Here is an 11756-nt window from a genome sequence, read left to right as displayed (position 1 = left end):
CCCCCGGCCCCAGCCTGCCAGCAGCTCCTCCCTCGTTGTGTCCGAGGTGCTGGCCCTTCCCAGTCAGATCTCGTACGTCCATTCCCCTTCCCCGCCTGGACCTGAGGGGGAGGGGCCAGAGGTGTGAGGGGCTTGCTTGACGTCCGTGTGCTTTTGAGAGAACCCCCTTGGAGCCCCGAAGCTGCGTCTAAAGCTGTGACTGTCCCTCTGTGCTGGCTTGTCATCGTGATCCCATCACGTGATTCCCACCCTCCCTCCACCTTTTTAAAACAAATGTGTTATTTTTTCTCATCAGATTCTCTTCACAGACTAACCCTCTCACTTATATTCTGTCTGTTTTCCCTCCCTCCCTCTCTCTCTCTCTCCGGTTCCCCTTCTCCTTCTCATAGACTGACCCTTGGTTATCGTTGCAGAATTACGGCAGCGGCATGAGACCACCACCCAACTCCCTCGGCCCCGCCATGCCCGGGATTAACATGTAAGGCAAAGTGACCCGCCAGCGGCTCAGAGCCACGGCTTTCCCACCCTCTGCTGCCCTCCCGGGACACTTGTGACCTGAGCCATTACTGGCCCCTCTCGGGGCCTCAGTCTCCTCATCAGTACAGCGAGAACGCTGCTGCCAGTGCTGGTGATGCGGCCCCACCCCATAGGGTGCTTTATGTGCCCAGCACGGTTCTCAGCATGTTACATGGCTCAGCTCACCTAATCTTCATAACAGCCCTGTGAGGAGGTTATGTTAGCTACAGGAGGGTAACCAAGGCACAGAGAGGTGAAGCCACTTGCCCGGCTCTCACAGCAGAGTGGGAGGGTCCAGATTTGACCCCTGTAGGCTGTTCTAGGGCTTCAGTGTTTCGTACCCCCTTTGCGGTGATAGGTCCCTAGGCAAGCGCACATGCAGAGGAGGTTTTCTATACTTCACAGGTTTCCATGTAACTTATAGGAGTTGGTAGATCTCTCCCCATGGAACTACCCATTACAACCCCAGAACCCGGTGGTCCCTCAGGCCCTGGGCTGCTAGGCAGGACTTCCCATCAGTCACTTCACCCTCTCACTCTGCCCCTGCTGGCACCACCCTTGGAGTTGACGGCACCTTTTTCACTCTCTCCATCTCTCCCTCCGTCAGGGGCCCGGGAGCTGGCAGACCCTGGCCCAATCCTAACAGTGCTAACTCAGTGAGTACCAGGTCACGTGGGTGTGTTTGCCAGGGAGGGGATTGTGAGGTGCAGGGTGGTTCCTGTCCCCAGGTTGGAGAGGAGATGCAGCAGGTCTCTACCTGATGCCTCCAGGAGAAGTCCACCTGTACGCTCAAGCTTGGGAGTAACATGCTGGGGCCATCCTGGGCTCGGCCCTGCGCAGCCCAGCCCACTGCTCTGCAGAAACAGGTGTGAGCTGAGAGCTGGGCTCCGAGCACTGTTCACATAGAGGCTCCTGCAGGACCAGCACTCAGAGGAAGGCTGGGAAGGGGCCACGCACAGACGGTCCAGGGAGAAGCGTAGAGGCGTGGGGCGACGTTCCTGCTGTCCTGCCCTCTGGAGCTGGAGGGGCCCCCAGGCTCCCTGGGAGGTTTTCAGGATCAGCTCGGTGCAGGAGCTGGACTCGGCTCACACCCCTGCCCCTGGTTCAGTGGGTGCCACAGCCGGTCCCATCAAGAAGGGGTCGTGTCCCCAAGTGGGTTTAGAAGCCAAAAAGTGCTGCCTGTTGGCGGAAGTGACTCTGACATGTGCTCCCTGCCTCTTGTTTCTAGATTCCATACTCCTCCTCATCACCCGGTACCTACGTGGTAAGTGTGTGAGTGTGGGGTGCTGCATGTCGAGCCGCTTGTGACTGAGTGTGCAAGAGAACTCCTCAGGGAGCCCTGTCTCTCCCTTTCAAACACATCGGAGCACAGATTCCAGCTGTGCTAGAACTTCCTGTCAGTATTCTGGAGTTTGTACCTCCTGCTGCTCCCAGAGTTTCCAACAAGCCCTGGAATTGTCATCCCCATCTGGGGGCTGGCTAGTGGGTGGGTGGCTTGCAGCACAGGCTCTGGTTTCATCGATCAGCATGCATAGGAGTACACATGTGCACACACACCCCTCGGTTTAAAGGAAGAAAGGGGAGAAGCCAAGTCCAGTCCCCTAAGGCTCAAACAGGCGGGCTCTGCGTGCGTGATGGAGGATGAGCGAGAGCTGAGTGCCGGCTGGGCCCGGCGAGCGCTTGCTGCTGTCCTGGCTGGAGCTCGGTGGCCTCTCCCCCATGTTACCACCCTGGGTTTCTGATGTCGATTTTTGTCTCATCTCCAGGGACCTCCTGGCGGTGGCGGCCCCCCAGGAACACCCATCATGCCTAGTCCTGCAGGTGAGGGCTTGGGGACGGGTGCAGGGAGTCCTGGGGGCGCACAGGTGCAGAGCCAGAGCTTGCCAGCCGCTCCTGAGCAGCACATCCTCCGCAGATCATCTTGGCATCGGGATTGGGGGGCATGAGGTCCCTGGTGCCATGAAACCCCTGTGTGGCCTCAGCCAGATCATGGCTCCTCTCTGGTTAAGGGACGAGCAGAGCAGGGGGATCTGGGACAAGGGTCTCACTGGCCCTTAGTCTGAGGGCCCCCTATCTGATTGTACATTCCTCCAGGTGACAGAAGGGGCTTTTGGATTCTGGCAGCCGGAGCCCAGGACTCTGTGCCCGGTCCTCTCTGTAGGAGGCCCCTTCTCCCTTTTCCTTTAACCAGAGAAGGGCATACAGCACACACGCAGCATCACGATTGTGTGTCTCTCCGGCTAAGAATAGCATGCCACCAGCTAGGAGGAGTTCAGCACGCAGCCCTTACCACCCAGAAATAAAAAGTGAGAGGTGGTTGGATTTCTGCCTGAGGAATATGGGGCCTGCTCCTGATACAAACCTGTTAGCTGGTTTCCTAAGGAGACCTTTCTGCCTAATTGGGGAGATGGAGGGGTCCCTCTCTCCCACCCTCCCCTCTCGGCTCCCCATAGCGGGAAACTCAGCCGCAGGGGTGGAGCTGGCGGGCGGCAGCGTGATGTTCCGGCTCCCACTCCGACTCCTTTCTGCTGCTGCATTTTTATGAGCTGCATGACCTACATTCAGACTGGGTCACGTTAAACCACTCCATATGCTAATGTGGCTCCTGCCCAGCCCTGCCTCTCCCCCTGCCCCACCAGGGCGGCCCCTGGGTGATGTGTGGTGTTTCTCTTTCCCCGATTTGATTAAAACTGCTGGGTTAGGGAGAGCACAGGTGGCGATCTGGCTGCCCCCGCATTGTCCCAGCAGGAGCAGATGTGAGGTGGGGTGGGGAGCCGAGAATCGGGACCTGTAATCCCCCTTTGCCTTGTCCACACTGCTGTCCAGATGTCCAGACACCCCAAAAGTCTTCATTTCAGGGTTGAGTGGTTTTCACAGTTGAATTTTCTGTGATTAAAAACTTTGTGAATCTTCATTAAATACAAATTAGCCAGAAAATGGCGGTACTTAAAGGAAATTTTAGGTGATAAAATACAAAAGAATGAGTTCAAGTGCCACGAGTTTGTTTTAATTAAGAAATGAATTAATCACCCCGACTTGCGGGTTTCCACTATTCTACAGATTCAACAAATTCCAGTGACAACATCTACACAATGATTAATCCGGTGCCGCCTGGAGGCAGCCGGTCCAACGTAAGTCTGCTTTCTAACAATTTACATATCAGATACCATAACAAATCATAATTAACTTCCGCAGCTGAGGGGAAAGCAAGTTTAATTGATTTCAGCCATTTGTTTCCAAAGATGAATAAAATAAACCATCAGAAAAGTGATTAACTCTTGGGCACCTCAGTTCCCATCTCAGCTGCCAGGGTCCAGGAGAGAAGGGGATGAAGTGATTCCCACTCATCTGGTCAGAGCGGGGTGCCCACGGTAGGGGCCCTGCCACCCTGTATGGGGTGTTGGTGCCGGGAAGCACCGGCGGCAGGTGGGGTTTGGGCCGTGCCACACCCTTTGGCGCCTGTTTCCTTGGCCACAGGAGCACGTGCCTACTTGGGGACCTGCCGCCCTGTGCCTCCGTCTCCTTTGGGAGCCCTGTGACCCTCGCCCCTTGCACCTCTTTGCCTCTCCTCAGGCCATTCCCCCGGCAAGAGGCCCCCAACCCCCTCTTGGCCTCTCAAAGTTCCAGCCTTCAGTGATGTTGCAGCTCCAGTTCTACCTTTTCTCATCACCCACTCCCTGTCCCTCAGTCCGTGTCATGTGGGACTGACAATGCAGCTGGAGCCTGTCTCCCTCCCAGCTGGGAGCGCCCGAGGACAGTGCCGGTCTCTCTCCTCCAGGCAGCCCTCCCACGTCAGCCTGGCAGGCGAACCCAGCCCGCCTTGCCCCCTGGAGCTCAGGGTTTGGAAAGGAGGCTGCCTGTGACATCAAGTCTGTGGACTGCAGAGCCAAGAGGGTGGGCTTGGGGCCCCCAAATTGTCTATGGCTTTTGAGGTGCTCTATTTGGTTTTGTTGGCTCGGCTCTTTTTTTTTTTCTTTAATATATTTTATTGATTTTTTACAGAGAGGAAGGGAGAGGGATAGAGGGCCAGAAACATCGATGAGAGAGAAACATCGATTCAGCTGCCTCCTGCACACCCCCTACTGGGGATGTACCCGCAACCAAGGTACATGCCCTTGGCCGGAATCGAACCTGGGACCCTTTAGTCCACAGGCTGACGCTCTATCCACTGAGCCAAACCGGTTAGGGCGTTGTTGGCTCGGTTCTTAATGTGACGTCTAAACCACCCCACGTGCTGAACTCTGGCATGAGCGGCCCCACGCTGGTCACGGCACGTGTTTAAGCTCTTGCAGCCTCTGTGGTGAGGGTCCGTGGCCGCCACCTCGGGTGCCAAGGTAACCAGGGTCAGTGGATGGGAACCTCGCATCACACCTGATGCCCCTCGCCCCTCCCTCCCCTCAGCACCTCCCACCGCCCCGCCTCAGCACCCCTGTTTCCCACGAGGGTGACCAGCCATCGCGTTTTAGCTCTAGAAGCCTCATGTCCCAGGACGAAATCCCAGGACACACATGGTCCTGGTTTATGGCAGCGGCTGCAGAAACTTGGGCGGGAAAGTGTGAGACCTATACAGCGGCCAAGACAGGGACTAGGCACCCTGTTCAGGTCCCACGGAAATGCGTCCATTCCCTCCTCCCATGGTCGCTGTCGCCGTGCCCCTCCTGGCCACGGTCTGTCCCTGGTGACCTGTGGCTCCCAGGGGTGCGACTCGAGTGCCGCAGTCACGGGCCGATGGCGCCGCCTGTGGCTCTGCCTGCAGGGGAGCTGCCGTGCTGTCGGGACGGGGCAGGTTTCGGTTTCATGCTGTGAGCATTGGGACCGTGTTCTTCAAGGGTCCAGGTGATGAAAATGAGAAGGACACCTGCGCCAGTGGGACCCAGACGCCACTGGAAAAAGGACAAACGGCCGTGTTATTCTAACGACAGGTGGGAGGACACCTGCAGCTGCACTAGGGCGGTAAACGACCAAGAGGAAGGTGCTGCGCGCCTCCCGTGGAGGAGGGATGTGACCACGCAGGGCCGGGAGGAGACGGGCACATCCTCCTAAACCAATCAGAAGTTTTTTGCATCCTCCAAAGAGACGCCTAGGCTTCATCAAAGAGAGCGGCAGCCGTGTGCAGTCGGACGCAGCCCTGAGGAGCCAATCACCCGCCGGCCCCTGAGCTGAGCAGCTGCTGCAAAGGCGGAGGCTGTGGCCCGGTCCTCGGGGTGAGCAGAGCAGGGCTTTGAGGACAAGCGCCTTGGGCCTTTCTGTGTAGCGTTGACTCCGGCAGACCCTGCCAGCACTCGGGTGAGCTTCCTGCAGGAGGTCAAGTGTGCGGCGCGTCCTGCAGTGGAAGCAGGTCCGACTGCAGGCCTTGGACGCTTTGACCTGAAAACTGGAGCTTTAAGTCATCCTCTCGATTCCTGTGAAGAAAATGCAAATCAGAAATTGTTGTTCTCTTGTCCAAACACAGACGTAGACGTTGCTCGCTGGCCTGCGTATCTGGCCGGCAGTGCTCAGTTGATTTGGCAACTCCCATTTAGTCTGCGAACCGCGTTCCTGCTCCATGTCCCGGACACCTCGCCCCCACGCTGCTCCCCCGAGGGTCAGTAGGCTCACCTCTGGCCTGAGGCTCTCAGAAGTAACGGGAGCGTTTGGTCACTTGTCAGTTTCCTCAAAACATGCAGGTGCAGTTAATGAGGTTTTGACTATAGAAATCGAGAGCCTCGGACACGTGCCCACAGGATGGCCATCTTTGTTGCTGGCCGTAGGGAAGATGTTAAAATGTTGGCCTGCTGTGCTGTCCTTCTCTGATTAGGAAATGCATTGAGATGAGAATGGAGAAAGGAATTAACACCGAGAAAGAAACATATGCTGCGTCCCCAGAACCGTCTGAGGGTCTATGCAGGGGCCATGAGGAGCCTAGATGTTTGGGGTCGTGGGTAGGGAGGCAGAGGGGCTGCACAAAACCTCATGCGGCCAAGGGAGTGACTCGACTTTTAGAAACGAGACTGCTTGAGGACTCAAAAAAATGTCGCCAGGAAGGGCAGCCACCTTAAACAGGACTTTCGTAATTTCTTTATTACAACTGTAACTTCATTGGAATCCGAGCAAGGACTCCCTGGGTGAAGGATTGCTTCTTACACCAACACCCAAAATTCACTCCAGGCAGACCCGAGGCCGAATGGCAGAGCTGACGCTGTCCAGCAGAAGAAAGCCCCCGAGTCGGTCCTGTGGCCTGGGCCACGCCAAGCTGGCTTAGCTGCAACCCCCAGAGCACAGGTGACAAGAAAACAGGTGCTGCACGGGACCGAGCAAAACGTAAACTTGTGTGTTTCCAAGGACTCGACACCCCGCAGAGGGAAAACACCTGTAAACCACGTCTCTGATGAGGGGCTTGAATCTACAATATGTAAAGGACTCTTAAAACCCAGTAATTCTTTAAAAACCCAATTGAGAAATGGACCAAGGGTCTGAATAGACATTCCTTCAAAGAAGAACAAGTAAACAATGAAATGATGCCCGGCATTATTCAGTGCAAATGAAAACGACACTGAGATGCCACTTCCTACCCAGGAGGATGGCTGTCGTCGGAAATAACCCGTGTCAGCCAGGACGGGAAGAGACAGAGCCCTACCCCCTGCTGGTGGCGTGTCCAGTGCTGCGGCTGCTCCGGAGCAGTCCGGCCGTTCTGTTCTGCGGAAGGTCCAGCAGTCACCTGCGACCCTGCCAGTCCATGGCTAGGTCTCTGCCCAGAGAAAGGAAAACGCGTGTCCCCACAGTAATTGTACACAGTGTTCATAGCCTTATTCATAATAGCCAACAAGTAGACACAACCTGAACGTCCAGTGTTCGGCCCTGAGTGTGTGAGGGAGGAGCCCCCAGAGTGGGAGCTCCTCGAGGCCGGGCCGCTGGGCCACTCAGCCGCCGTTCTGTGCTTCTTTCAGTTCCCGATGGGTCCAGGCTCCGACGGCCCGATGGGAGGCATGGGCGGCATGGAGCCCCACCACATGAACGGATCGTTAGGTGAGCCTGCTGCCCCGCCCGGCCCTGCCCCACAGCCTCCTCTTGGTCTCCGCTCCTGGCTCAGCTGGGCCTGGCCCACGGCCCTGGCCTCACCTGCCCACAGGAAGATCTGAGAAATCCTCTGCACAGCAATAGCGGGGGACTCGGGTGGAAGGGTTTGGAGGCCCCTCCACGGAAGCGTGGGCAGGAGACTGAGCGGGATTCTTTCTTGCTTCCAGGGTCAGGTGACATAGATGGACTTCCAAAAGTGAGTGTTTGATGTCTCCTCCCTGGACACGCCACCCTGTGCCCCCCACCCCCGCCCCTTCCCCCAGAAAACCTGTCTCCCAGTCCGGCTGACAGGCCACGGGGCCGGGGCTCACCTCCTCTCCTCTCCCTGCAGAATTCTCCTAACAACATAAGTGGCATTAGCAATCCTCCAGGCACCCCGAGAGACGACGGCGAGCTGGGAGGGAACTTCCTCCACTCCTTCCAGAACGACAATGTAAGTGCCCGCTGCCACCCTCGTGTCATCTCTGGGCCGTCACCTGATCCTCGGGGTCTGGGGACTCCTGAACGATTTCAGAGCCTCCTTCCTGGCTGAGACCTACCCACGGGGCCCGGGGCCTAGCAGCCGTGTTGTGGGTCTCGCCTTCCTCCCTCCCCCGTGTGCCCTGACCCCTGCCACCCGAGTCTGACCCCAGCAGATCCTCCTGGAGGCGCATGTGCAGGTGCGTGCCTTGGGTGCTGCGCCTCGGGCACTGGTTGAGCTGATGTGGTTGGAAAGCCTGGCCGGGCTGGGCGGCCTGGCCTCTGGCCGCTGGGTCACAATCCACCGGTCCGTTTCCATCTGTCCTGGGGAGGAGGTTCATGCAGACAGTGACTTCCTGAGGTCTCGCTGCAGAGGGGCTGGCCGTCGGGCTTCTGTCCACAGTCGTCTTTGAAGGAACAGCCTCGTGGTTAAGCAGTTTTTGAGAACCCCCAACGGGCTCCCACCCCAGGGCACCCTGGCTCACTCCCAGTCCTCTGCAGCCCTGTGCCTGACCCGATGGCAGGAAAGCCAGCTGCAGCCTGTGGCGGGTAGGGGGATGGGGGAGTGGGGAAGGCGCCTGCCTCTTCAGCTGGAAAGGGGTGATTTGAGGGAAAGGGGGGTGAGTTCCTGGCAGGCACAGGCTGCTGCTGAGAGGCGCCTCCTGGCCCTGCCCACCCAGTGTCACCCAGTCTCAGCCCAGCCAGGCCCCCAGCTGGTTGCCTCCGCCTCTGCAATCAGACCCCCACAAGTCTCCCACTCCCCGGCCCTCACCACCTCCTTCTCTGCTTCTCCCCGTGCAGTATTCTCCAAGCATGACGATGAGTGTGTGACCCTCCTCTTCTCCGAGATGCTGAGAGAGCCGGCATTGCAGGCGGGAAGATGCCAGAAATTATGCAAGAAGAAGTGAGGTGTCATTGCCCAGGCGCTGGGGGAGGGGCACCTCCCGCTCCCCCTCCACCCTGCCCTCTCCACTCCCCCACCTTTCCCAATTTTAGTTTCATGCAATAAAAAGGCCGAACTTTTTATTCCATAAAACATGAAGGACAAAACTCAAAATAAAAATATATTTCAAGTCATTGACCAGAAAAATCCCACCCCTTGCTCTTTCCCAAAAGGATCTTTTAAGTACATGACACTTTTTTGTTGTCTTTTGTTTGGGTTTTACCATTGTTGGGATTTTTTATTTGTTGGGTTTTGCCATTGTTGGAATTTTTTTTATTTGTTTTCTGGGGATGGGGTTGGGGGGGAATTTTTAAAAAAGGAAGCTTCTAGCAAACCCCCACCCCATTTCACCCCAACCAACCTCTTTGCTTTCTTCTTTAAAAAAAAAAAGGACAAAGGACAAAAAACCCCCACCAAGCCCTGCTGTCTGTACCCAAGCCCTTCCACCGGAGAGCTAGTCTCAGTGTGCGATCTCACGCTGTCTTTGTAGCCACCTAAGAATAATAATGATGATAATGATAATAATAAACTGGGCCGTTTACAATCAGTGGTTTCTTTCCAAGGGCCTTTTTTGGAAAGCAAACGGAAGTCGCCCTTTTCCATTAGAGGTTTTTGGCTTGTGCAGATGGGCAAGGGAGGGGCGGGGACTGTTTTGTTTTTTTGCTTAGTTTTCTCCTGGGCAAGGTGGCAACAGCAGCTGCACAGCTTGGACCCCAGAATGTCCCCCACCCCGTGATTTGGCCGGAGGGCCAGGCCGCCTGGTTCAGGCTTCAGGACTCCACCAGGCGGAGACTCGCTGGAGACTCGCTGCAGCCGGTGGTGGCGTGCACTGTGTTCCCAGGACTGCTCCTCCAGGGACCCCCCTGCACCCCCGCCTTGGCCCCCACCCCGTTTTCCCAGCGAGAAGCCTGCCAGCTGGGTGGTGGTCTGGAGCGAGTGGGGAGCCCACCCCCGACAGGATGGCTGTGACTGGGACATGAAACTGACCTCCGTCCTCGTCCCCTGGCCCTCGCGCCCTCGGTGTGTGCTGGCAGTGTAGCGCTGGAGTTTGGGGTTTTCTTTTTTTTTCTGTTGATTCTTCCTCCTTTTTCAAAGACGGGATATTGACCAGAACTGCTCTGCATATGCTTGGAACTGAATGGAAAGACTTTGGAATAGCTGTGGGGGTGGGGGGACACCAGCCACCAAACAGACGCGCTGTTTCCGGTCCTGTTTTTATTTTTAAAAACCGACACGCGACAGTGGAGCCTGTCCCCTCCCAGGAGGGGTGACTCGGCCTCCCTCACCTCAGCACCCCACGGAAACCTCTGTGTCTGGCCCCGGAGACACCCGAATTCTTTGTACATTTACTCCCCGCCCCCTCCCCGTAGCTGGTCTTTGTTTCTCCCCTTTCTGATCCATGTATATCATATTATGTGAGATATCATCTGCCTGAAAAAAGACCTTGTGCGGATTATTGGGAACATTGTAGCTGTTTCTGTGTTTTTTCTTACCTTGTAGTCTGGTTCTGAATTAAGAGAGGAAAAAAAAAAAGTAATTATGATACATTGTAGTTTGTGTACGATATATGTTGATAACGTTTTATTAAAGGGACATCTTTTTTCCGCAGCCCTTCCTGCCATGTTTGGGGGGAACGCGGGTGGGAGTTTATTATACTGATGACAAGATGCAGGACGCCGGGCGGCACCGGCTTTTCCCGCGTGTTTGTGTCCAGGTCCCTCCCTCCCCGCACGCTCGCTGCACACTTTCTGTGGCGAGTTGCAGTGGCCTTTGGTGAAGGGGTTGGGAGGGAGGACATGGGTCTCACTTCAGAGACTTGGGGCGTTATTAAAGCCAGTTTGGGTTTCCTGTCTTGCAAACACAATTAGGCTTGGCAGCGTGGATGCTTCTGGAAGTAGAGAGAGGTTCCTGTGGCCTGTGTTTCCGTCGAGAGTCAGTCCCAGCGAGGATGGCCCCCTTTCACTGGCCCTGGGTGTGGGGCTACGGGAGGCTGATTTTTTTTTTTTTCCACTAAGGCAAGGGGAGCCCTCGAAGGACTTTGAGTAGCACAGTTTGGTGTGAATTTAGGAAACGGGTATAAGCATCTGGAAGAAGGCCAGGTGGGCTGGGAGGATGTGGGGGTCACCTGGGCGCGGAGTACCGAGCGGGGTGCGGTGAGCGGGGTGCGGTGAGCTGCGGTGGGTGCTGATTTGAATTTAGAAAGAAGCTCTCTCCCGGAGCTCTGGACCCGCGGCAGGAGGGAGGGGAAGTGTCTGCAGCGTGAGGCTCGGTCACCTTCACAAGGTCCCAGCCAGCAGAGGATGGGGTGCCAGTTGGGTGTCCTGCCTTTGCACCGTGTGGCCATGGGCAAGTGAGTTCCCACCCCTGCTCGGTTTCCTCGCCTGTCAGATGGGATAATGGTTGACCCCCCTCACGGGTTGTGAGGGGAGGGAACGGGTAGTGCTCAGAACGGCCTCCACGGAGTCAGCGGTGGTGCCCGCTGTCAGCAGCATCACCACCTGGGAGCCCACATGGGTGCGGTGGGAGTAGGGAGGGTCCAGGAGCCCCCGTTTGCACCTCCCTCATCTTAGACAAGGTTCTGTGGGCTCTTCCTCAGCACAGACACCTTTGAACTACTGGGAAACATGAGACGCACACCGTGGCTGGGCTGCCCTCAGCTCTGAAGAGGTGTTTATGCCACGTGCCAACCCAGTGCTGGGCAGGGGAGACGGCAGAGATGATGGGCGAACATCCCTCCATACCCTGCCGCTACCCGTGTGCTCAGGGCAGGACTCAGGACAGG

The 11756-nt window shown here is 56.7% G+C and overlaps 1 protein-coding gene across 1 annotated transcript in view; it reads left to right on the top strand.

The window, feature by feature from the left end:
- Positions 1–9165, top strand: part of SSBP3 (single stranded DNA binding protein 3) — a gene marked incomplete at its 5' end in the record, with an annotated part of 149277 nt that extends 140112 nt beyond the window's left edge. Inside the window, 9 exons of the mRNA XM_014549751.1 lie at positions 414–478; positions 1124–1172; positions 1745–1780; positions 2283–2337; positions 3577–3647; positions 7443–7521; positions 7740–7768; positions 7904–8005; positions 8833–9165. Coding sequence (XP_014405237.1) covers positions 414–478; positions 1124–1172; positions 1745–1780; positions 2283–2337; positions 3577–3647; positions 7443–7521; positions 7740–7768; positions 7904–8005; positions 8833–8862 — 516 coding nt within the window. The remainder of the gene's footprint in view (positions 1–413; positions 479–1123; positions 1173–1744; positions 1781–2282; positions 2338–3576; positions 3648–7442; positions 7522–7739; positions 7769–7903; positions 8006–8832) is intronic.
- Positions 9166–11756: the final 2591 nt, after the last annotated feature.

This window comes from Myotis brandtii, unplaced genomic scaffold, assembly GCF_000412655.1.
Source record: "Myotis brandtii unplaced genomic scaffold, ASM41265v1 scaffold57, whole genome shotgun sequence".
Lineage (NCBI taxonomy): Eukaryota > Metazoa > Chordata > Mammalia > Chiroptera > Vespertilionidae > Myotis > Myotis brandtii.
The sequence above is the reverse complement of the archived record's forward strand: the minus strand, read 5'-3'. Positions and strand labels throughout refer to the sequence as shown.